At 41.7% G+C, this 27,028-nt stretch overlaps 2 protein-coding genes across 7 annotated transcripts in view; both read right to left on the bottom strand.

The window, feature by feature from the left end:
• Nucleotides 1–5,880, bottom strand: part of LOC139413246 (E3 ubiquitin-protein ligase MARCHF8-like) — a 165,511-nt gene extending 159,631 nt beyond the window's left edge. For 3 of the 5 annotated variants that reach the window (XM_071160402.1, XM_071160412.1, XM_071160449.1), the window contains exon 1: nt 5,771–5,858. The gene's annotated coding sequence lies outside the window, so the exon portion shown is untranslated. Of the gene's footprint in view, nt 1–5,498 lie in introns of all 5 variants that reach the window. The other 2 variants (XM_071160442.1, XM_071160394.1) reach the window with 2 other exon arrangements.
• Nucleotides 5,881–22,301: 16,421 nt separating this feature from the next.
• The window catches only part of LOC139413187 (AN1-type zinc finger protein 4-like), a 41,297-nt gene continuing 36,570 nt past the window's right edge, over nt 22,302–27,028 (bottom strand). The window contains exon 10 of one of the 2 annotated variants that reach the window (XM_071160305.1): nt 22,302–25,319. In XM_071160305.1, coding sequence (XP_071016406.1) covers nt 25,184–25,319 — 136 coding nt within the window. In that variant the 3' untranslated portion in view covers nt 22,302–25,183. The remainder of the gene's footprint in view (nt 25,320–27,028) is intronic. The other variant, XM_071160313.1, reaches the window with a different exon arrangement.

Raw genomic sequence — 27,028 nt, 5'->3', positions numbered from 1 at the left:
ACTCTGTGTTGTTGTTTGTGTCGCACTGCTATGCTTTATCTTGGCCAGGTCGCAGTTGTAAATGACAACTTGTTCTCAACTGGCCTCCCTGGTGAAATAAAGGTGAAATAAATACATTTAAAAAAAAATGCATCCACAGGTACACCTCCAATTTTTTTATGTGGTCTTGCCTGATTTCTTTAGATTTTCCCATGATGTCAAGCAAAGAGGCACAAGCAAAGAGTTTGAAGGTAGGCCTTGAAACACATCCACAGGTACACCTCCAATTGACTCAAATGATGTCAATTGGCCTATCAGAAGATTCTAAAGCCATGACATAATTTTCTGGAATTTTCCAAGCTGTTTAAAGGCACAGTCAACTTAGTGTATATAAACTTCTGACCCACTGGAATTGTGATTCAGTGAATTATAAGTGAAATAATCTGTCTGTAAACAATTGTTGGAAAAATGACTTGTGCCATGCAAAGTAGATGTCCTAACCGACTTGCCAAAACTATAGTTTGTTAACAAGAAATTTGTGGAGTGGCTGAAGAACGGGTTTTAATGACTCCAACCTAAGTGTATGTAAACTTCTGACTTCAACTGTATCTGCCCTCTCATTGGCTAGAAAGGTCCCACCTGATCTTGCCTCCTCACAAATGCCTTCCAGTCTGAGCACCAGTCTCTTTATCTAACATTCCAGTCCTTAGCACTTCTTGTCATTGCCTTTCACACTTGATATGGAGTACAGGGAGTGGATTAGCTAAAGAGACTGGTACCCAGGCAAACTGACTTTCAATTCAGAATAGATCTATTATTATTATTTTAAATGTTAGAGTAGCCGCTTGAGTATCTGGTCAATATAATGGATACTCTGGTCACACGATGGGGGGGGGGTCACACGATGGGGGGGGGGGGTCACACGATGGGGGGGGTCACACGATTGTTTCAATCTACATATTTTTCATGAACAATCAAAAAGGACTGGCTTGAAAGACTAACAGGAGGAATTTGCCCTTGTGTGCACAACTAAGCTTCTTTAGACTGGTGATGAGACACCAGTCTACAGAAAGATGGACAGTGAGAGAGAACAAGGAGAGATACAAAAAGAGAATGACTTTGAAAGTGGAAAATGAGGAGAGAGAGAGAGAGAGAGAGAGAGAGAGAGAGAGAGAGAGAGAGAGAGAGAGAGAGAGAGAGAGAACACCCACACAGTAAAACATCTTGTTAACTCAGTTATAAAGACTCATTGACTTTATTAGAGCCTCAGAAAACCCACTGGAAAGTTTTATAGTGTACAACATCCTGCCCTGGCCATGACTTCTGATAAGAGTAAATTCTCTTGATTCTACACAAATTTCATCAGAGCTTTTGAAACCCCTGGAATGTTCCATAAACAATCCTCTCCTGACTAGAGAGGATATTTTATAGTCTTCACCTGACTACATTTAATACAGTCCTCTCCTGACTACATTTAATACAGTCCTCTCCTGACTACATTTTATACAGTCCTCTCCTGACCACATTTAATACAGTCCTCTCCTGACTACATTTAATACAGTCCTCTCCTGACCACATTTTATACAGTCCTCTCCTGACTACATTTAATACAGTCCTCTCCTGACCACATTTAATACAGTCCTCTCCTGACTACATTTTATACAGTCCTCTCCTGACCACATTTAATACAGTCCTCTCCTGACTACATTTAATACAGTCCTCTCCTGACTACATTTTATACAGTCCTCTCCTGACCACATTTAATACAGTCCTCTCCTGACTACATTTAATACAGTCCTCTCCTGACCACATTTTATACAGTCCTCTCCTGACCACATTTAATACAGTCCTCTCCTGACCACATTTTATACAGTCCTCTCCTGACCACATTTTATACAGTCCTCTCCTGACCACATTTTATACAGTCCTCTCCTGACCACATTTTATACAGTCCTCTCCTGACCACATTTTATACAGTCCTCTCCTGACCACATTTTATACAGTCCTCTCCTGACCACATTTTATACAGTCCTCTCCTGACCACATTTTATACAGTCCTCTCCTGACCACATTTTATACAGTCCTCTCCTGACTACATTTTATACAGTCCTCTCTTGACCACATTTTATACAGTCCTCCCCTGACCACATTTTATACAGTCCTCTCCTGACCACATTTTATACAGTCCTCTCCTGACCACATTTTATACAGTCCTCTCCTGACCACATTTTATACAGTCCTCTCCTGACTACATTTTATACAGTCCTCTCCTAACTACATTGAATACAGTCCTCTCTTGACCACATTTTATACAGTCCTCTCTTGACCACATTTTATACAGTCCTCTCCTGACCACATTTTATAGAGTCCTCTCCTGAACATGAGTTCTCATAAGAGGAAATGCTCTTCTACAGACACAAACTAATGTTGAAGATGATGAGGATGAAAAGGAGATTAGGGAGAGATATTCATTTTTGTATGATTTAATTTTAACCATTACGATATTTTTGTTTTTTTCATGACAGTATTCATCCATAACTATCAGTTACACAGTTATATGGTAATTGTGCCAACCCTAGTGACAGAGTAAAAAAAAAGGAAGATTAATAGTTAATTGGATAAAATTACTCTCCTCAAAACGCACCTCTAAGAGAACGGATTATGAATTGATTTCATAGCAGACAGTAGAAAGTCGCTTGGCTTTCTCTCTTCTCCCCTGTCGTTTTTTCACCACGTTCATTGACAGATGTGACAGGGCTTTCTCCTGATTTAGCTTCTTAATTGGGAAGCTTAAATATAATTTCTCTCTCTGTCTCTTGACAGGTCTCTCTCCTCTTACGTTTGTAAGGAGGTCTGACAGGTTTAACAAAGATAATCAATTACCAAGATGTCTACCCAATGGAAACCCCTCTGTGATCACACAAGTGTCATGGCAGCTGCACTCATGGACAAACTCATGGACAAACTGCTGCCTAAATTCAAACAAATACAATACAACACAACTGCCTGAGTTTACTTTACTCTGTTTCTTATGGAAGTACTGGCTTGTTGGACCTCTTGGTTTGACTTAAAACCCTTCTGACTATACGGACTGTTGACAATCCATCCCAGGATAGATTAGCTTTAACACAAAGACAGCAAGCTGATACTGTATGGAGAGAACACACAGCTGAAGAGAACAGCAGAGCAAAGCCAGGCCAGATGGGCTGTTCGCCACCCTTTAAGACCAATGGAATAGTCTCAAATAAATAATGCTATGACCCATTATATAACCATATGCTTTCTGTAAATAGACACAGGACTACATATCCCCACTGCACATTCACACATTTGGTCAAATACATATTTTTAACCAACAGAAAGCAATCAGAAACTCCACAGTGACGGTGTCCACAGTGTTTTGAGAAAGCCAACTACAGTATAGCAGGTATTCCCATGATGACAGATGACAGATAGCAGCAGTATTCGTTCCAGTAAGGCCCCACCACAGGAGACATTGTGTTATGCAGGTGTATGCCTGCATGCTACTCAAGATACAAGAGAGCAATAAGAAAAAGAAAGAGGATTGACACCCACCATCTCAGATTGTTCTGAAATCATTTCTGTAGCTAGAAACAGATCGGATTAACATTCCTGAAACATTATTTTGTTGAAATGTAATTTGATCTCAGAGAAATTAAGAATTGATTGCACTCAAATTCACCCTTTAAATGTTTAGGATTCACATAATATTCAATAAATATAGTACCCAACATCCGATATTGACCAAACGTCTTCCTACCATTGAGTAAGAGGAATCCAATAAAATGATCAAAGCCACGGACCCCCACATCAACCCCACCCCAACAACCAGTATACACTATCAGCTCTATGTTTGACAAATAGTATGGAGCTGTGGCTTATAGTATTGCTTCTTCATCATTTGCAATCTATTCCCTGTGAATCTGGTGATGTTTTCCCCCATTCAGAGATATTAGCCATTGAAGTCGCTTGCATTATTTTACCATAAATTAGTGTAAAAGTACCACGGTTTTCCCACTAGATGCCGCTGTTCCTGTTACTGCCGTCACGATGTAACCTGTTGCTGGTGTGATGTAACACACACATACCCTGCCTGTTAAAGTACTGGACTATACTGTACACAGAACACACCAGGCTTGTTCATTAGCCTGTTGCAGTACTGTACACAAAACACAGCGCACACAAGATAGCCCGCTCGCACACACTTACACATGACATTCACATTTAAGTAATTTAGTAGATGCTCTTATACAGAGCAGCGACTTACACAGGCACGCATTCACACATGGATGCATAGCCTACACGCGAGCAAACACACCCACCTATCTAAAATACAAGGAGTCTGAGAAATTTGTACAAGAATAAGGATCCAATTGAGGTTGATGAAGTCCAAAGCACTGCAGTAAATGCATTGGTGGGAAATTGAGTTTAGTGGCAGCAAAGAAGAAAAACGGATCCAACCGTTCATCATGATGAAGTGATACTGAAGTAAAAAGGAAAGAAAACTTGAGAGAGAAGATGATGAGTTCATTTGAGGACATACAGAGAGAAAGAAAGATCTGCTCAGAATAATGATGCCAGATCATAAATGTATCTACAACATTCAATATTTCCTCTCTCACCATTATCGCTCAAATGAAACCACAAGCTACTTCCTAAACCTGCCCATTCTGCATAAATACTTATCAATGCAATCCAATAGGCTCCTAGGATGTCTAGCAATCCACACACAAATCAAATCACTCTGTGCCCATGAGTCAAGATGGGCTACTACAGCTGCACCCTATCGATCGCATCTCTCTCTCCCTGTTCATTACCTACCGGGGACCCGCTCTCTGTTTATTACCTACTGGGGACCGGGCAGTTTCGAAAGAGACCGGATGGTGACCGGAATGTCTATGCTGGAACCACATGACCAAGAAAAGAAACACACTCATTAGGCTTTTCTCTATTAACTACATAAGGTACACGATTCGCAATAAACATAATAATTGGAGATATGCTAGGTAAAACGTCAGATCTATACAATGAAACAAACCTTCCCTTTGTAGGCTTGGCCATCGCGATCGCGCAACAGCAGCGCAGTTTAGGCTCGCGCAGTTTGTGAAGGTTTGATTACAGATAATGAAATATGAAAATGAAAGCTACATTCTCATCCCTTCACCGACCCATAGTTTATCTAATATACTTGATGATAGACTAAAGAACAGCGCAATATTATTCATGTTCTCCTATCCTAGAATATTTCATCTGGATTATCTCACGTTATCACAAATAAAACATTATTCATGTCAACACTGGAATACCTAGTGGTTGCATTCCCAAAGAGGAAATGAATGTGTGACGGAAATATTGTGCAAATTAAATGAAAAACAGCAAGAATACCTATGTAGCCTGGCGCTAGTTGAAATTAATAGCCTATTATGCAGAATAAAGCAGCTGATTCGCTCTGCGTCCACATATCGCTCATATAATATTTTAAGTAATATCACACCCACCGTATTTTTAATACTTCCGTATGTTGTAGAATTGCTGACAGTTATGTATTTCTGAAGGCTACAGCAGCGGTCGTGAAATGCAGATATTAACACAATTTTATGGTCCAAACTAGTCCATCAAGCCACGCGTCGTCTCAGGAAGAATTATTTTATAAAAGACGCAGCAGTTACAATGTAGCCAGATAATTTACTGAGGTGCTCCGCGGTGATCAAATGCTCAAATCCCAGTTCAAAATGTACGCAACGTGCAGAACAAAACAATGAACACTCACCGCCGCTTTCTCCCGAACTAAATGGCGATGATGTTTTGTTTATTTCATAGCCCCCATCTGCATCTGAATGTACAGTAGACTATATGCGTCACTGACTTCCGCGTTAAAATGGAGTGAAAAAAATGTGACGGGTAGAAAAAAACGTCGTTAAAGGGCAGGCGCTTCAGCAGAGAAGGCGTCAACTCATGTTGCATTGATTGATAAGGGCTGGTCATATTAATGTTGAGATATTTTCATGATGATGATGATAAGGATGACTTTCGTTGACTGTTAAAATGTACATACACCTGAAAACTATCCACACTGACTAAGCAAGATATGATGTATTCATCATACCGTATGTTTCTTCTTCTAAGACATAATGAATACAGACCATGACTAACCTGACAATGTCACATTTTATTGTAAACCTACCCACCTAAAGAGAGTAGCTATACTGAATAGTGAGTGAGTGAATAACCCTCATCTAAAACTTTATCCCCTGTTGACAGAGAGCTCTTGCTCCATCTCTGTGAGGCCTGTCACTGTATTTGATGTGATTACTGATTCCCAGTCTGTCTCTGTGTGGTTGGGGGCTGGGGCAGGACAACAGGGCCTCTGTGTGTGTCTGGAGTGTGTGGGCACCTCACGGGGACCGGCGGATGCCAAAGGGACGCGCGTGTCTGGGCCACTGAGTGAGTGTGTGTGTACGTGTGGAGTGTGTGTGTGTGTGTGTGTGTGTGTGTGTGTGTGTGTGTGTGTGGAGTGAGTGTGAGAGAGAGAGCTTGAGGGAGAGGGGGGAATAGAGAGAGAAGGAGAGAGGGAAAATGAGGGGGAGCGAGTGAGTGAGAGAGCGTCATAATGACAGAGAGAATGAGAAGGAGAGAGAGACAGCATGATTAAAAACAGTTATTGTTAAGGACAGAAACAGTGAAATCCAAAGATTTATTTCAACAAGCTATCTTTCCATTGAGGGCCTCTTTCCTCTCTCTCTCTCTCTCTCTCTCTCTCTCTCTCTCTCTCTCTCAGACCAAATGAATGACTGCTGTGGCATATCAAACTGTTGTGGTACACAGTATGACTGTGGTATGCCAATGCTCTTATGTGCTTATAAATCCAGTGCACTTTGAGATGGACTGAGGCATGGATTTTTCTGAGTGTTTCCTTGTTTTTCCCTGTTGAATGAATCTGGCAGAGGCATAACACAGTCATGTGTACCACAACAATTTGATATGCCACAGTAGTCATCCATTTGGTCTGAAGGGCAATGGGGGAGAGAGGGAACAGGAGAGGGACAGGGGGAATGAGAGGGGGTGAGAGGGAGAGGAGGAGAGGGAAAGGGGGAGCGATAACAGTTTGAAATAAGAGTATATACTCTATATACTATAGTCTCTTGTGATTATGTTGAGTTGTCAACCATCTACACACACATCTACACACGTCTACCCACCCATCTACACACACACACATCTAAACACACATCTAGACACACATCTACACACACATCTAGACACACATCTACACACACGTATCTACACACACACGGAAACCTTCACTTTGTCTTTGGGTATTGTTGTGATGTGGTTAGGCTAGGATAAACCTGTCAGACAGGTTGTGCTTAATCATCTTGTTGTCGTCCCCAGCCCCCCTCCCCCTCCCTCACATTTAACTTCCTCCTCACGTTAATATTTGACTCAGCAGAGCATGGCACATTCATTCCACAGAGACACATTATCAGTGTGACACACACACTGCCACATTATCCCGGTGTCATTGTACATTTCTAATTCACCGTTAAAAGAAAGGAAGACAGCTTTTACAGTCTTTGTGTGTTCCGTCTGTTACAGCCAGTTAAGAAGAACTTGGCACAGTCATACGGTTGAACAATTCAGAAACAGAAACTAGAATCGAACAAATTCCTGTGTGTCAGTAAATAAACACTGCATTTCTCAGGCGTGGGTCAGCAGCAGGGGACTCTGGGAATGTTGATACATAAAGGGAGACTCATTGACAGTATTTTGTCTTTTGGCACTTGGACGAGTTAAATCAATTATGGCTGTCCGTGGCCTACTCCAGCCAAGCACTCCTATCTGCCTGGCCGTGCACTTCTCTTGACTTCAATTCTCTTGACTTCATTTAGCTGGCTATTGACTTGATGTCAAACAATGCATGTATTGCTTTATTCTCAGGAATAGATTTCTATCAAACTTGCTGGTCTTTTGAGAGGTATGATCAATACACTACGTTGGAGGATATTTTTGACTGTGATTGTTCAATTTTCTCCAAAAGTTGGAGGGAATTTGAAAGTGTGATGATATAATTACAGAATTCTACTGAACAATAGTAGTAACCAGAACACCAATTGTTAACACTATACTGAAAGCCTGCAGGTATAATGCATTATAATGCAGATACATTATAAGTCTTTCATGAGCCTTTTATAATGTCTTATTACCATCTGATAATGATCCTTTTTTACACAATCGATAAAGTAAAGTCACCCCCACAGAATGTTCTCTATGCAGGCGGGAGGGGCCAAGAAATAGGTAGAGGGAATAGGATGAGGGGTAGGGAGGGACAGTTGTCTCAAATTCCAGCTGCCCTGTTTGAGGATATGTGATTCAACACATTAAAGATTCTGAGTGTCGGAACGAGGCGCTAAATGAGGAAAATAGGACAGCAAATTCTAATGTTATGGCTGAATTACCCATTTCAAGTCCCCGGCCAGAGTTGAGCTCTTCATACAGGAGGAGGATGTTAGGCAGGGACAAGAGATTGGTGTCCGTCCGTCCGTCCGTCCGTGTGTGTGTGTGATGTGTGATGTGTGTGATGTGTGTGTGTGTGTGTGTGTGTGCATGCAAGGGACAAGAAGGAGAGACTGTGGTCCATTGTCACTGCTGATGCCTCTTAAAGGCCACTGATTCTGAGGTCCAATACTAATGAGCACCTCACTTTCTTCCTGCTGGAGCTGGTTCTGTGAACTACGCTGGTTCTGTGAACTACGCTGGGATGGTGAGTAACCTTTGTTCCACACCTGAACATTGTGTTGCTCATGTTAGCTCCCACTCAGAGCTGACATCTAGGTTTTAGCTCAGTGGGCTAGCATGATCTTGAATTCTGCAGAAAACGTTGGCAAAAATGGAGAAACAACTGAATTGTCCAGATCTTTCATATCAGTGTGGATGAAAGGGAATAGACAATAGGAGACTAGAGGAAACAAGCAGAGGAGACAAACAGAGGAGATGAGGATTGGAGACAATAAGAGGAGATGAGTAGAGGAGACAATGAGAGGAGATGAGGAGATAATGAGATTAGATGAGTAAAGGACATAATGAGAGGAGATGAGGAGAGGAGACAATAAAATGACATGAAGAAAGGAGATGAGGCGAGTAGACAAAGAGAGGAGATGAGGAGAGGAGACAATGAAAGGAGATGAGGAGAGGAGATGAGGAGATGAGGAGAGGAGCAAATGAGAGGAGCTGAGGAGAGTAGACAATGAGAGGAAATGAGGAGAGGAGATAATGAGAGGGGATGAGGAGAGTAGACAATGAGAGGAGATGAGGAGATAATGAGAGGAGATGAGGAGAGGAGACAATGAAAGGAAAGGCCTATAGAGGAGGCAAATCATTGCTTCTCGACTGCCAAAGCAGTCTGTTAACAGTGAAGTGAATGCACTTGTGCTCCACTTCTCCTTTCCTGGTGTGTTCTAATATGACTCATTACAACACAGACAATATACCAGAGAATAGTATAGTTTAATAATTCTAGTCACCCTATAAAAGGTAGATAACTGGCTGTTAGAATGTAACAAATAAAAGGATTTTCTAAATTAACATAAAATGAAGAAAAGTAGCCTACTCACTCACATAACAAATGAGGTACATACCTTATGTGCATACCGTGGTACATCCTCAAACAGATTGTCTATCTGTGAGAAGCTACCCAGGAAAGGGCTGAAAATAGCCCATATTAAAATATTGTATGTAGCCTTAGACTCAATAACTTGTTAACATCAGATAATATTCATATATTAGCCATTTCTGAGACTCACTAAGATAATTCCTTTGATGATACAGCAGTAGCAATACAAGGATATAGCATCTATAGAAGAGACAGAAATGCTTATGGGGGAGGTGTTGCTATTGTCGTGTCTTTGGCTATGCCGGATTATGTGATATGACTTGCTATTCTATAAAATATTTTCTCCGTAATTAATATCACCTGATTGAGCTAATCATGTAAATGTTATTGACTAGAGAGTCGGGGCACCACAAAATAATATTTATAGAGCTGATATCTTCCAAATAAACTCTTAAAGACCTAGTAATATTTTACATCCATAGCAGTCAACATTAATCTTCATCTTACTTCAGTCTCATCTGAAAGTTGTAAATTCTTGGTTATCTGCAAGAACCCTGGCTAACAGTTTGAATCAGCAAAACAAAATTGGGATTAATAATTTATTTACTAAATACCTAACTAATCACACAGAATTACACATACACATAATTAAATCATCACTTGATTACAAATGACGTCATAAAGGAAAATGTCCCTGGCGGGCGGAACAGATATGACAGCTGGTTACACAAAGGAAAAGGGGCTGGGTTGAGTGAAAGAGCGGGAAGACAGGAACAAAGGCGAAGCTGTGCTATCATAAATACAGTATCTTGTGCATTCTAAATTACCGCCCGTTTGGAAAAGGAAAATGCAATAAATATTTACTCTGAGTTGCACTTCAGTAGGTTGGTGGTAGATGGAAGGCCGTGTTGCCAAACCGAGTCCTTTGAAGAATGCCTCTGGTTGTCAATTGGATACGTTGTAGTTGGATACGTTGTAGTATCAACAACATCATTCTGCGATAGACGGCATACTATGTCTGTTCCTTCCTAACCTGCGTTTGCAGCTGCGGTCGCTAACTCAACAGCTAGGAGCTATCACTTCTGTAGTGAATAAGAGTTCAAAGCTCATACCATTCGCAACCAAAGCTCATGCTGATGTTGGCCACTTAGTGAACAGCCCTAACTTATGAAAACCCACATCTCACATTTTAGAAACTAAAATCACATTTCATCCCATCACAAATAATTTCATATTCAAACATTTAAATTGAACAACAATTCCATGTGAATCTGATAACTCTGATGTGTAGACTTTCCACTGTAGAGTTTATGTCATCTTATCATTGATGAGAATGTCTCAGATGACAACCGAACTGACATCATATTCATTAAGTACCACCGCATATGTTCAATTGTTCGGATTACCAGAATATAATTCATTTCCCCCCACCTACTGATGTTTCCAGAATCTCTATGTTAACCAAGGGCTTTTTATATGTAACCTCAGTAGGTTAGAGAGAGGAAAAAGGGGGGAAGAGGTATTTATGACTGTCCCAAACCTATCCCCCCAGGCCAACGTCATGACACTATATATACTGTACAAAAATATAAACGCAACATGCAACAATTTCAAAGATTTTACTGAGTTACAGTTCACATAAGGAAATCAGTCAATTGAAATAAATAAATTAGGCCATAATCTATGGATTTCACATGACTGGGCAGGGGTGCAGCCATGGGTGGGCCTGAGGGGGCATAGGCCCATCCACTTAGAAGCTAGGACCACCCACTGGGGAGCCAGGCTCAGCCAATCAGAATGAGTTTTTCCCCACAAAAGAGCTTTATTACAGACAGAAATATTCCTCAACATTTCTGGGATCTTTTATTTCAGCTCATGAAACAGGGGACCAACACTTTAGATGTTGTGTTTATATTTGTTCAGTGTTTATTCAGAGCCATTTCCCTGTAATGCTTAGAGAAGATCTCAAGTCAAGTGTTATTGAAGTGCTGTGGTTGTGGGTTCATCTGCCTAATCTAAAGCCTATTGTTTTGGGGTGTTGCTATTGGCCACCAAGTGCTAACAGTCAGTATCTAAATAATGTGTGTATCAAGGCACAAGATGAGACCCAAATAAAGACACAGGAGGCAGATGGTTGGAGTCTTACAATGTTTATTAATCCAAAGGGGTAGGCAAGAGAATGGTCGTGGACAGGCAAAAAGGTCAGGAGTGGCAGATAGGCTCGTGGTCAAGGCAGGCAGAATGGTCAGGCAGGTGGGTACAAAGTCCAGAAACAGGCAAGGATCAAAGCCGGGAGGACTAGAAAACAGAGAATGCAGAAAGCAGGAGAACGGGAAAAACGCTGGTTGACTTGGAAACATACAAGACGAACTGGCACAGAGAGACAGGAAACACAGGGATAAATACACTGGGGAAAACAAGAGACACCTGGAGGGGGTGGAGACAATAACGAGGACGGGTGAAACTGATCAGGGTGTGACAGTGTGTGAAATGCTTGATACTGTTTCCACATACACTACCGTTCAAAAGTTGGTCTTCACTTAGAAATGTCCTTGTTTTGAAAGAAAAGCTTTTTTTTGTCCTTTAAAATAACATCAAATTGATCAGAAATACAGTGTAGACATTGTCAATGTTGTAAATGACTATTGTAGCTGGAAACGGCAGGTTTGTTATGGAATATCTACATAGGCGTACAGAGGTCCATTATTAGCAACCATCGTTCCTGTGTTCCAATGGCACATTGTGTTAGCTAATCCAAGTTTATCATTTTAAAAGGCTAATTGATCATTAGAAAACCATTTTGCAATTATGTTAGCACAGCTGAAAACTGTTGTCCTGATTAAAGAAGCAATAGAACTGGCCTTCTTTAGACTAGTTGAGTGTCTGGAGCATCAGCATTTGTGGGTTCGATTACGGGCTCAAAATGGCCAGAAACAAGTAACTTTCTTCTGGAACTCACCAGTCTATTCTTGTTCTGTGAAATTAAGGCTATTCCATGCAAGAAATTGCCAAGAAACTGAAGATCTCGTACAACGCTGTGTACTACTCCCTTACTGGCCAGCCCAGTACAGCTTGGCTTGGCTCTATAGTGTGAATCAGGCACAGCAGTACTGGGCCTGCGAATACAGTTTTGTGGTATCCAATTGGTAGTTACAGTCTTGTCCCATCGCTGCAACTCCAGTACGGACTTGGGAGAGGGGAAGGTTGAGAGCCGTGCGTCTTCCGAAACACAACCCAGCCAAGCCACACTGCTTCTTGACACAACCCCCGCTAACCCGGAAGCCAGCCGCACCAATGTGTCAGAGGAAACATCATACACCTGGCAACCGTGTCAGCGTGCACTGCCCCCGGCCCGCCACAGGAGTCGCTAGAGCGCGATGGGACAAGAACATCCCTGCCGGCCAAACCCTCCCCTAGCCCAGGCGACGCTGGGCCAAATGTGCACCGCCCCATGGGTCTCCCGGTCGCGGCCGGCTGAGACAGAGCCTGTACTTGAACCAGGATCTCTAGTGCACAGCTAGCACTGAGATGCATTGCATTAGATTGGCAGGATGAACACTTTAACCTATCTAGGGTATGTCGCTAGAGCGCGAGCATCCAGTGAGATTGCAGAGCGCCAAATTCAAATACAGAAATACTCATTATAAAAATTCAGAAAAGATACAACTATTTTACATAGGTTTAAAGATTAACTTCTTGTGAATCCAACCACGGTGTCAGATTCAGATTTACGGCGAAAGCATACCTTACGATTATTTAAGAACATCGCCCAGCAGACAAATCATTACAAACAGTAACCAGCCAAGTAGAAGAGTTACACAAGTCAGAAATATAGATAAAATTAATCACTTACCATTGATGATCTTCATATGGTTGCACTCCTTTTGTTCGATAAAGTCTATCTTTATATCCAAAAACCTCTGTTTTGTTCACGCATTTTATTCAGTAATCCACAGGCTCGAACGCAGTCACAACAGACAGACAATAAATCCAAATTGTGTCCGTAAAGTTCATAGAAACATGTCAAACGATGTTTATATTCAATCCTCAGGTTGTTTTTAGCCTAAATAATCGATAATATTTAAACCGGACAATAACGTCTTCAATATAAAAACAAGAAAGGCACTCTCTCGGTCGCATGCATGAAAAAGCTCTGTGACACGGCAGGGTCCACTCATTCAGACTGCTCTTACTCCCTAATTTTTCAGAATACAAGCCTGAAACAATTTCTAAAGACTGTTGACATCTAGTGGAAGGCATAGGAACTGCAAATTGAGTCCTAAGTCAATGGACACTGGAATGGCATCGAATAGAAAACTAAAAAAAAAAAAAAAAAATGACTTCCTGAATGGATTTTTCTCAGGTGTTCACCTGCCAAATCAGTTCTGTTATACTCACAGACACTATTTTAACAGTTTTGGAAACTTTCGAGTGTTTTCTATCCAAATCTACCAATTATATGCATATCCAATCTTCTGGACCTGAGTAGAAGGCAGTTTAATTTGGGCACGCTTTTCATCCAAAATTCCAAATGCTGCCCCCTTCCCTAGAGAAGTTAAGAAACACCATCTCCATATCAAGGTGTGCTGTAATATGTTCTCCTCTTGACTGCTCTTCCCTCCTCATCAGAATGAATAATAGAGCGAGAGAGAGGTCTTAAATTCCTCATGTTAAAGGGATAATTTTGGATTTTGTCCATTTATCTACTTTCCCAAACAGATTAACTCGTTGATACTATTTTTATGTCTGCGTGCAGTTTGAAGGAAGTTGCTAGCTAGCATTAGCACAATGACTGGAGGTTTTTGGTAACTGCTAGCATGCTGATAGATACCACAGATTTCCAATCTTTGCACTAACACTAGTTAATATTGGCTTTCAAAACTACCTTTAACTTCTTTCATACTGGATGCAGAGACATAAAAATGGTATCCATGAATTCATCAGACTCTGGGGAAGTAGAGAAAGGGCTGCATTGCCAAAATCACAAAGTAACCCTGTAATAAAAGCCTGCTTGTTGCACATCAGGTGGGTCTGGGCAGAGGAAGTGGGTCTGGGCAGGGGAAGTTCTATTTGGCATGAATCAGTTAATGATTTTCTATTCTATTTAACAATGAAATACATTGCCAGTCTCTGAAAAGGAGTGTACTACATATGGAATAGGGAACCATTTCAAATTTGCTTAAAGATCCTATAATTCACAGAATATAGGATCTCCCTAGCCTACTGTCAGGGTCTGAAATGTAGAGTACTACTTCTGTCACCCTGTTCGCTATATAGTTCCTATACATTGTGTTTTGTTGATGCTTGTGGACTGGTGATATCAACTTCCCTCCTTGGGAACATTTAGGTTCTACTGCAATACTACTACAAGTACTGCACTATTAAAGACCAGAGCCCAACACCCTGTTCCCAATCGTGCACATCTTTTGACCAGTAACTAAGCCTTGACTGAGTCAGAACGACCCATAAGGAAGGAGCCTATCTCCTGTTTCTGTAGCGTGTGGCAGCTGGATGTACAAGTACCCCCCCCCCCTGGATAATGATGCTAGTCTGTTGCAGGGCACTAACCCCAATCAATATCCCTAATGCCGAGTGCCAAGCAGAAGAATCAGGTCCCATTTTTAGTCTTTGGTATGACTTGACCAGGGATCGAAACACCAACTTTTCAATCTCAGAGCAGACACTAACAAGGCCACTGAGTTGGTCACCTAGTAGCTAGTGAACTAGGATAACTGGAGAATACCTGTCAGAGCCCATTGCGTAGGCAATCATCCTCTTATATCCCAGAACGTTCACAGATACATTTTTAGAAGAGAAGAGGCATGTGGAGGACAGAAGGTCCCTTTAGTACTGTTGTGCTTGAAGAACAGGATGCCTCTGGATTGTACTGAGTACAAAACAAAATACTTACAAGACCTCTCGAAGGAGGGTGATAAGAGTAGGCTGAGGGAAAGAGGTATGCTAAGTACAGTAGTGATAAGAGTAGGCTGAGGGAAAGAGGTATGCTAAGTACAGTAGTGATAAGAGTAGGCTGAGGGAAAGAGGTATGCTAAGTACAGTAGTGATAAGAGTAGGCTGAGGGAAAGAGGTATGCTAAGTACAGTAGTGATAAGGGGGTATGCTAAGTACAGTAGTGATAAGGAGGTATGCTAAGTACAGTAGTGATAAGGAGGTATGCTAAGTACAGTAGTGATAAGGAGGTATGCTAAGTACAGTAGTGATAAGGGGGTATGCTATGTACAGTAGTGATAAGGGGGTATGCTAAGTACAGTAGTGATAAGGAGGTATGCTAAGTACAGTAGGGATAAGGAGGTATGCTATGTACAGTAGTGATAAGGGGGTATGCTAAGTACAGTAGTGATAAGGGCGTATGCTAAGTACAGTAGTGATAAGGAGGTATGCTAAGTACAGTAGTGATAAGGAGGTATGCTAAGTACAGTAGTGATAAGGAGGTATGCTAAGTACAGTAGTGCTAAGTACAGTAGTGGGGGTATGCTAAGTACAGTAGTGATAAGGAGGTATGCTAAGTACAGTAGTGATAAGGAGGTATGCTAAGTACAGTAGTGATAAGGGGGTATGCTAAGTACAGTAGTGATAAGGAGGTATGCTAAGTACAGTAGTGATAAGGAGGTATGCTAAGTACAGTAGTGATAAGGAGGTATGCTAAGTACAGTAGTGATAAGGAGGTATGCTAAGTACAGTAGTGATAAGGAGGTATGCTAAGTACAGTAGTGATAAGAGTAGGCTGAGGGAGAGGTATGCTAAGTACAGTAGTGATAAGGGGGTATGCTAAGTACAGTAGTGATAAAGAGGTATGCTAAGTACAGTAGTGATAAGGAGGTATGCTAAGTACAGTAGTGATAAGGGTGTATGCTAAGTACAGTAGTGATGAGGTACAGTAATATAATATGCTATTTAGCAGAAACTTTGGGTGGCCCTGGGAATTTAACCAACAATCCTGGCTTTGCAAGTGCCATGCTCTCCCAACCGAGATATATGGATGGATATTACAATTCACGTGCCGTTATCACGTAAAATTAACATGTGAAGGTCTTGAGTTACGTCCAAACGTATGATAACTGCTGAACTTGTAATGGTTACGTTCACATTAGACATTTATGTTCCAGTCATTTCTCTTCACAGACAGACAATTGACCAGTTCTTGTAAAACCCACACTACTCATTCAAACATGTTAGCAAACACATTACTGTTTCTGCAACAGTTGTGCAATTAGTAAATGATACAAAATCATGTTTTTTTATGGCAATTGGCAGCCACAAACTGGAATTCTATATGACCGCCGCCCTCCTGCATTACCATAAAGTATAGCCGACAAACGTCCATAAATTATACAATTTGCATACTTATGTGAAAGCTGCACTTGTGAAGGTGGTAAATTACATTTTAATGGCATCAGACCGAGGCTCTGCATCTGTCCTCGTGCTCCTAGACCTTAGTGCTGCTTTTGATACCATTGATCACCACATTCTTTTGGAGAGATTGGAAACCCAAATTGGTCTACACGGACAAGTTCTGGCCTGGTTTAGATCTTATCTGTCAGAAAGATATCAGTTTGTCTCTGTGAATGGTTTGTCCTCTGACAAATCAACTGTACATTTCGGTGTTCCTCAAGGTTCCGTTTTAGGACCACTATTGTTTTCACTATATATTTGACCTCTTGGGGATGTCATTCGAAAACATAATGTTAACTTTCACTGCTATGCTGATGACACACAGCTGTACATTTCAATGAAACATGGTGAAGCCCCAAAATTGCCCCCGCAATAAGGAAGTGGATGGCTGCAAACTTTCTACTTTTAAACTCAGACAAAACAGAGATGCTTGTTCTAGGTCCCAAGAAACAAAGAGATCTTCTGTTGAATCTGACAATTAATCTTGATGGTTGTACAGTCGTCTCAAATAAAACTGTGAAGGACCTTGGCGTTACTCTGGACCCTGATCTCTCTTTTGATGAACATATCAAGACTGTTTCAAGGACAGCTTTTTTTTCCCTACGTAACATTGCAAAAATCAGAAGCTTTCTGTCCAAAAATGATGCAGAAATAGTAATCCATGCTTTTGTTACTTCTAGGTTAGACTACTGCAATGCTCTACTTTCCGGCTACCCGGATAAAGCACTAAATAAACTTCAGTTAGTGCTAAATACGGCTGCTAGAATCCTGACTAGAACCCAAAAATGTGATTATATTACTCCAGTGCTAGCCTCCCTACACTGGCTTCCTGTTAAGGCAAGGGCTGATTTCAAGGTTTTACTGCTAACCTACAAAGCATTACATGGGCTTGCGCCTACCTATCTTTCTGATTTAGTCCTGCCGTACATACCTACACGTACGCTACGGTCACAAGATGCAGGCCTCCTAATTGTCCCTAGAATTTCTAAGCAAACAGCTGGAGGCAGGGCTTTCTCCTATAGAGCTCCATTTTTATGGAATGGTCTGCCTTCCCATTTGAGAGATGCAGACTTGTGCTCAACCTTTAAGTCTTTACTGAAGACTCATCTCTTCAGTGGGTCATATGATTGAGTGTAGTCTGGCCCAGGAGTGTGAAGGTGAACGGAAAGGCTCTGGAGCAACGAACCGCCCTTGCTGTCTCTGCCTGGCCGGTTCCCCTCTCTCCACTGGGATTCTCTACCTCTAACCCTATTACAGGGGCTGAGTCACTGGCTTACTGGTGCTCTTTCATGCCGTCCCTAGGAGGGGTGCGTCACTTGAGTGGATTGAGTCCCCCCCCCCCCCCCTCCCTCTGCTTGGGTTGTGCCGTGGCGGAGATCTTTGTGGGCTATACTCGGCCTTGTCTCAGGATGGTAAGTTGGTGGTTGAAGATATCCCTCTAGTGGTGTGGGGGCTGTGCTTTGGCAAAGTAGGTGGGGTTATATCCTTCCTGTTTGGCCCTGTCCGGGGGTATCATCAGATGGGGCCACAGTGTCTCCTGACCCCTCCTGTCTCAGCCTCCAGTATTTATGCTGCAGTAGTTTATGTGTCGGGGGGCTAGGGTCAGTCTGTTATATCTGGAGTACTTCTGTCTTATCCGGTGTCCTGTGTGAATTTAAGTATGCTCTCTCTAATTCTCTCTTTCTCTCGGAGGACCTGAGCCCTAGGACCATGCCTCAGGACTACCTGGCATGACGCCTACTTGCTGTCCCCAGTCCACCTGGCCGTGCTGCTGCTCCAGTTTCAACTGTTCTGCCTGCGGCTATGGAATTTGACCTGACCTGTTCACCGGACGTACTACCTGTCCCAGACCTGCTGTTTTCAACTCTCTAGAGACAGTAGGAGTGGTAGAGATACTCTTAATGATCGGCTATGAAAAGCCAACATTTGAACATCTTGGCCATGTTCTGTTATAATCTCCACCCGGCCCAGCCAGAAGAGGACTGGCCACCCTTCATAGCCTGGTTCCTCTCTAGGTTTCTTTCTAGGTTTTGGCCTTTCTAGGGAGTTTTTCCTAGCCACCGTGCTTCTACACCTGCATTGCTTGCTGTTTGGGGTTTTAGGCTGGGTTTCTGTACAACACTTTGAGATATCAGCTGATGTACGAAGGGCTATATAAATACATTTGATTTGATAGCTAATCTTGAATTAACATGAAAGTAATCTGTTTTCTACACTAAACAAAAATAAACCCAACATGCAAGATTTTACTGAGTTACAGTTCACAAGGAAATCAGCCAATTCAAATACATTCGTTAGGTCCTAATCTATGGATTTTACATGACTGGGAATACAGATTTGAATCTGATGGCCACAGATATCTTTTTTAAATTTTTTTAAATAGGGGCTGGATCAGAAAACCAGTCCGTATCTGATGTGACCACCATTTGCCTCATCCTTCGCATAGAGTTGATCAGGCCTGTGGACTCTTGTCCCACTCTTCAATGGCTGTGCGAAGTTGCTGGAAATTGGCGGGAACTGGAACACACTGTCGTACATGTTGATCCAGAGCATCGCAAACATGTTCAATGGGTGACATGTCTGGTGAGTATGCAGGCCACCAATTGTGTACAGATCAGGGACGCAAACTGCTGAGGGCCCAAAAAGGTGACACGCAAAACATGCAAAAAAATCCATGCTAGGGGGAAATGCAGGTTAACTAATTAAACAACAAAGAATATGATCTACATGATCAGTCTCTGTGTGTAAAATAAAGTGGTTAATGTGAACTGAATTGGCAAATTATGCTCAACATTTCTCTGGCAATCTAACAGGGAATTCGATCCAGCTAGCAAGATACTTAAAAATGCTAATACTTGTTCCACCACAATTTCTCCCTCAACTCCCGCAGTCTCTATAGGGGTGCCACAGGGTTCAATTCTCGGGCCGACTCTTTTCTCTGTATATATCAATGATGTTGCTCTTGCTGCGGGTGATTCCCTGATCCACCTCTACGCAGACGACACCATTCTATATACTTCCGGCCCATCCTTGGACACTGTGCTATCTAACCTCCAAACGAGCTTCAATGCCATACAACACTCCTTCCGTGGTCTCCAACTGCTCTTAAACGCTAGTAACACCAAATGCATGCTTTTCAACCGTTCGCTGCCTGCACCCGCACGCCTGACTAGCATCACCAACCTGGATGGTTCCGACCTTGAATATGTGGACATCTATAAGTACCTAGGTGTCTGGCTAGACTGTAAACTCTCCTTCCAGACTCATATCAAACATCTCCAATCGAAAATCAAATCTAGAGTCGGCTTTCTATTCCGCAACAAAGCCTCCTTCACTCACGCCGCCAAACTTACCCTAGTAAAACTGACTATCCTACCGATCCTCGACTTCGGCGATGTCATCTACAAAATTGCTTCCAACACTCTACTCAGCAAACTGGATGCAGTTTATCACAGTGCCATCCGTTTTGTCACTAAAGCACCTTATACCACCCACCACTGCGACCTGTATGCTCTAGTCGACTGGCCCTCGCTACATATTCGTCGCCAGACCCACTGGCTCCAAGTCATCTACAAGTCCATGCTAGGTAAAGCTCCGCCTTATCTCAGTTCACTGGTCACGATGGCAACACCCAACCGTAGCACGCGCTCCAGCAGGTGTATCTCACTGATCATCCCTAAAGCCAACACCTCATTTGGCCGCCTTTCGTTCCAGTTCTCTGCTGCCTGTGACTGGAACGAATTGCAAAAATCGCTGAAGTTGGAGACTTTTATCTCCCTCACCAACTTCAAACATCTGCTATCTGAGCAGCTAACCGATCGCTACATAGTCTATCGGTAAATAGCCCACCCATTTTTACCTACCTCATCCCCATACTGTTTTTCTTTATTTACTTTTCTGCTCTTTTGCACACCAGTATCTCTACCTGTACATGACCATCATTTATCACTCCAGTGTTAATCTGCAAAATTGTAATTATTCACCTACCTCCTCATGCCTTTTGCACACAATGTATATAGACTTTTTTTTCTACTGTGTTATTGACTTGTTAATTGTTTACTCCATGTAACTTTGTGTTGTCTGTTCACACTGCTATGCTTTATCTTGGCCAGGTCGCAGTGGCAAATGAGAACTTGTTCTCAACTAGCCTACCTGGTTAAATAAAGGTGAAATAAAAAAAATTAAAAATAAAAAAACTCAAACTTTCCAGTTTTTTGGTTACAGCTCATGAAGTACACTTCATCACCTTCTCATCCCCGTCTCCGTGGTCAAGCTTCTCACCTAACGTTACCTCTTCGTTATTGTTCAGGGGACACGCTGCTGTAACTGGCAAGCTGACTTTCCAGAACACGCACTGATGCTGTAACTAGTAAATTGGTTGTCTCTTCTTTCTTCAGTCACGTGCAGTGCTGCATTCTGTTGTTTTGTAAATGATTGGCTGAGCCTTGGATACAGCCAGTATTGCTCCAAACGCGCAGCACTCGTTCGCTTACAGCCAGTAGTGATCCAAACCCCTTGTGTTTGTTGTCCATAGCTTTTGCCTGCTCCTACCATAACCCCACCGCCAACATGGGGCGCTCTGTTCACAATGTTGACATCAGCAAACAGCTCGTTCACATGGATTAATCCCAGTTGAAACCAGGATTCATCCGTGAAGAACACCCTTCTCCAGGGTACCAGTTACCATCGAAGGTGAGCAGTTGCCCACTGAAGTCAGTTACGACACCAAACTGCAGTCAGGTCAAAACCCTGGTGAGGAAGACGAGCATGCAGATGAGCTTCCCTGAAACGATTTCTGACAGTTTGTGCATAAAATCGTTTGGTTGTGCAAACCCACAGTTTCATCAATTGTCTGCGTGGCTGATCTCAGATGATCCTGCAGGTGAAGAAGCCGGATGTTGGAGGTCCTGGGCTGGCGTGGTCTACGATTGTGAAGCTGGTCGGACATACTGCCAAATTCTCTAAAACACCATTTGTGGTAGCTTATGGTAGATAAATTAATTCCTCTGGCAACATTTCTGGTGGACATTCCTGCAGTCAGCATGCCAATTGCAAGTTCCCTCAAAACGTGAGACATCTGTGGCATTGTGTGACAAAACTGCACATTTTAGAGTGTCCTTTTATTGTCCCCAGCACAAGGTGCACCTGTGTAATGATCATGCTGTTTAATCAGCTTCTTGATATGCCACACCTGTCAGGTAGATGGATTATCCTTGCAAATGAAAAATGCTCAGTAACAGGGATTTAAACAAATATGTGTGCGCAATGAGAAATAATATTTTTGTGCATATGAAAAATTTCTGGGATCTTTTATTTCAGCTCATGAAACATGGGACCAACACTTTACATGTTGCGTTTATATTTTTGTTCAGTGTAGTTTCTCATCAACGGGAAGTGTTATACCCTTTAGTAAAATACGTGTTATAAAGGTGATGCCAGTATGTATAGTTTCAGTCACAAGTTCACACACCTACTCATTCAAGGGTTTTTCTTAATGTTTTACAATTTTCTACATTGTAGAATAATAGCATCGACATCAAAACTCTGAATCAACACATATGGAATCATGTAGTAACCAAAAAAAGTGTTAATAGGGATAGGGGGCAGTATTCGGAAGTTCGGATGACTGACGTGCCCAAAGTAAACTGCCTGTTACTCAGGCCAAGAAGCTAGGATACGCATATAATTGGATAGAAAACGCTCAAGTTTCTAAAACTGTTAAAATAAGGTCAGTGAGTGTAACAGACACCTCGTTATTTATCTCCGGTATTGAACACACTATTCTCAGTCTTAAATTGTATCGTTTATTTATATATTAGGGTACCTACAGATTGATTAGAAACGTTGTTTGACTTTAGACTAAGTTTATTGGTAACCTTTGGGATTCCTTTGTATGCATTTTGAACGAGTGGAACAGGTGGATTACTCAATCAAACAAGCCAACTAAACTGACTTTTTTGGGATATAAAAGGACTTTATCGAACAAAACAACCATTTGTTGTGTAGCTGGGACACTTGGGATTGCAAACAGAGGAAGAGCTTCAAAAGGTAAGTGATTTATTTTGAACGCTAGTTTGGAAAATGTTTTTAATGCTTTTGTATGTGGGGCGATGTCCTCAGATGCATGGTATGCTTTTGCCGTAAAACCTTTTTGAAATCTGACCAAGCGGCTGGATTAACAAGTAGTTAAGCTTTTAAATGATGTATGACACTTGTATTTTCATGAACGTTTAATATTATAATTTTTGTATTTTGAATTTCGCGCTCTGCAATTTCACCGGATGTTGTCGAGGGGGGCACTAGCGGCACGTCAAGCCCAAAGTTAAACAAATCAAAATATATTTTATGTAGCCACACTTTGCCTTGATGACAGCTTTGCACACTTTTGGCATTCTCTCAAGCAGCTTCATGAGGTAGTCACCTGGAATGCATTTCAATTAACAGGTGTGCCTTGTTAAAAGTTCATTTGTGGAATTTCTTTCCTTCTTAATGCGTTTGAGACAATCAGTTGTGTTCTGACAAGGTAGGGTTGGTATACAGAAGATAGTATGGACTTTTACCATATTTCAGCTGTTATTGCCATAGTCATATGAAAAGATAAACGACATGGTCAGTCAATCCTGAAAATGTCAAGAACTTTTAAAGTTTCTTCAAGTGCAGTCGCAAAAACCATCAAGCGCTATGATGAAACTGGCTCTCGAGGATTGCCACAGGAATGGAAGACCCAGAGTTACCTCTGCTGCAGAGGATAAGTTCATTATTAGCGTTACCAGTCTCAGAAATTACAGCCCAAATAAATGCTTCAGAGTTGAAGTAACAGACACATCTCAACATCAACTGTTCAGAGGAGGCGTGAATTGAGCCTTCATGGTCAAATTGCTGCCAATAAAACATTACTAAAAGGAGACAAATAAAAACAAGACTGGCTTGGGCCAAGAAACAGGAGCAATGGACATTTGACCGGTGGAAATCTGTCCATTGAGTCCAAATTTGAGATTTTGGTTCCAACCGCTGTGTCTTTGTGAGACGCAGAGTAGGTGAACGGATGCATGTGTGGTTCCCTCCATGAAGCATGGAGGAGTTGGTGTGGTGGTGCATTGCTGGAGACCGTGTCAGTGATTTATTGAGAATTCAAGGCATACTTAACCAACATGGCAACCACAGCATTCTGTGGCCTCCGCATTCACCGAACCACAACCCAATTGAGATGATTTGGGATGAGTTGGACTGCAGAGTGAAGGAAAAGCAGTCAACAAATGCTCAGCATATGTGGGAACTCCTTCAAGGCTGTTGGAAAAGCAATCCAGGTGTATCTGGTTGAGAGAATGCAAAGCTACCATCAAGGGAAAGGGGGGCTATTTGAAGAATCTAAAATATTGTTTGATTTGTTTAACACTTTTTTGGTTAGTACATGATTCCATATGTGATACTTCATAGTTTTGATGTCTTCACTATTATTCTACAATGTAGAAAAATTGTAAAAATAAAGAAAAACCCTTGAATGAGTAGGTGTGTCCAACCTTTTGACTGGTACTGTATGTGCCCATAGAAGCAGGGGAAAGGAGAGATGGGTACTGGATATAAAAACATTATGATACAGTAAGACAACAAAAACACTTCATTACAAAAAGAAAAACAGCAGCCTTCCCTCGAAGAAATGTCAAAGTCTAATATTGGTATATAAATATGATAATTCTAAAGTGCATCTCTCAAAGACTGATCTGCAGTCCTATGTTTAGAAACAATCTGATAAAGCAAAAAATATAAAGATATAACATTATACGCTTGGAGTCATGCACTTCTGTTAAAACATGAAATAGACAGACATTCTGCTTTAAAAACTACAAAATGTACATGCAATACTTTCCTGCTATGGAAAACAATCAAAGTTACTGTATGAGGAAAAGCGGATGAACAGTTCGTTCACATTGTCCAGAGCGAAGGAAACAGCTAGCTACTAAAGTTAATTTGCTAATATTCTGTGTTCTCCGTTTTGTTCACACATGGCGTTTGAAGTCGTTAAGTCAATTTAAAAGCACACAGTGGTGATCATGTTCCTTCTTTCTTTTTAAATCTTTCAGGTACATCTGTTATTTTCTCTCTCTTCATCCCAAAGAGGAAAGAGGAGTGCAGGGATAGAGGGGGGACATGGGGAGGGGTTCAGATCTTGGGCAGCTTGGGAGCGTTGACGATGGGGTTGGTTTCCTGGAGGAAGCGGCGTCCGGCGCTCTTGTAGTTGTACGTGCAGTCATGGGTCTCTGCATAGCGGTGGGTGGCGCAGAAGTTGTTACCACACCTGAGAAAAATAACACAACAGCCCTATTCAGACAGTATGGCTGTGACTGTTCCATTTTAAACCTCCCGAAGTTGGAGGGGATTTGAAAGTGTGATGATATAATAACAGATTTCTACTGAACAATAGTAATAAGTAGAACACCAATTGGTAACACTTTACTGAAAGCCTGCCGCTACAGTGCATTTGGAAAGTATTCAGACCACTTGATTTTGTCCACATTTTCTAATGTCACAGCCTTATTGTAAAATTGATTCAATTGTTTTTCCCCTCAATCTACACACAACACCCCATAATAACAAAACACTGCAAAGGGTCTGAATACTTTACAAATGCACTGTATATCTAGCTTTATTCAGACCTCTATCCCTTCTCCATCCCAGAGGAACTGAAATAGAGACAAAAAAAAATGTGTGTGTGTGTGTGTGTGTGATGGTTCGTGCTAGGCAGCTAGGGCTAAGGAGTCATCCAAGGGCACAGTATTGAAAGTTGTTGCATCATCATTTCCAGTATTCCCCTTGACTGCTCTATAGTCCTCTCCTCATCTCATCTCCTTTCCTTCATCCTAACTCATAACACCATGGGTGCACCATCTCCTTTCCTTCATCTGAACTCATAACACCATGGGATGGTGCATCTCATTGGTCTAAACTGGATTCCCCCCCTCAAGTTGAAAGTTTTAATGTCACATGCACAAGTACAGTGTAATGCCTTTCTTGCAAGAACTAAACCCAACAATGCAGTAATCAATATCAATGTAGTACTAAAAATAACATAAGGTAGAACAAAAACACAAAGAAAAATAAGAACTAGAGAAAGTAAGCATACTATATACAGGGACCCCTTTCCTTTGTCTTAACGCCTGTAGAAAAATATGACCAACTATATTTTCAGATCCGTTTTCAGATGAAGGGGAAACTACAGACTAGGGGCGTGTTACAACGCAACTGTCCTACTTTCAACCACACACACACCAAGTGTAACACTATCACAGTTAGCGCTGTGTGATCGAGTCCAAGTACAATTAGAATATTTTGCACACAGCGTGACTCCAACATCAGACGGTTAAGCGTTATGACCAGGAGTTTACACAGCTCCAGTTACTCTGTTGCGTCACCACCACACACTGTGTTCTCTAAGCAAGGACAAGGAGCGGGGAGAGGAAGGGAGGAGGAAAAGGAGGAGGGGAGATGGGGAGGAGGGGAGATGGGGAAGAGGGGAGAGATAATGGAGTTGTGGTGGTGGAGACTTAAGCCAGCATGTGATGTGATATCATGTTGATGACACAAACTCCTAGACATGAACAATCCCCCTTCCCCAAAACATGTGTAAATATTGGACTATATAATTGTGCCTTCCTGTATTATACTTATGCTAAAACGTTTATTTTATTCCACTGATCCATTATCTTTATGTTCATATTATTATTATCGCATTGTCGAGAAGGAACCTGCAACTAAGCATTTTGTTGGACGGTAAATACCATGTGTATCCTGTACATGCTAGGAATGTGCACGGCTAAATTTTTTCAAAAAGACGTTAGTATTCAAATGCCTCTTTAACACTGAAAAGGCTGTCACTAAATTCAAATATCCATGTGACATACAAGGATATACCATGACATTTCAAATAATGCATTTAATAAAACAAACATTTACATTTTTATGACGTGCATGGTGTGCCCTATAAAAAAAGACGGGTAGCCAACTGGT

The sequence above is a fragment of the Oncorhynchus clarkii genome, chromosome 1 (genome assembly GCF_045791955.1).
Source record: "Oncorhynchus clarkii lewisi isolate Uvic-CL-2024 chromosome 1, UVic_Ocla_1.0, whole genome shotgun sequence".
In the NCBI taxonomy this organism is placed as follows: domain Eukaryota; kingdom Metazoa; phylum Chordata; class Actinopteri; order Salmoniformes; family Salmonidae; genus Oncorhynchus; species Oncorhynchus clarkii.
The sequence above is the reverse complement of the archived record's forward strand: the minus strand, read 5'-3'. Positions and strand labels throughout refer to the sequence as shown.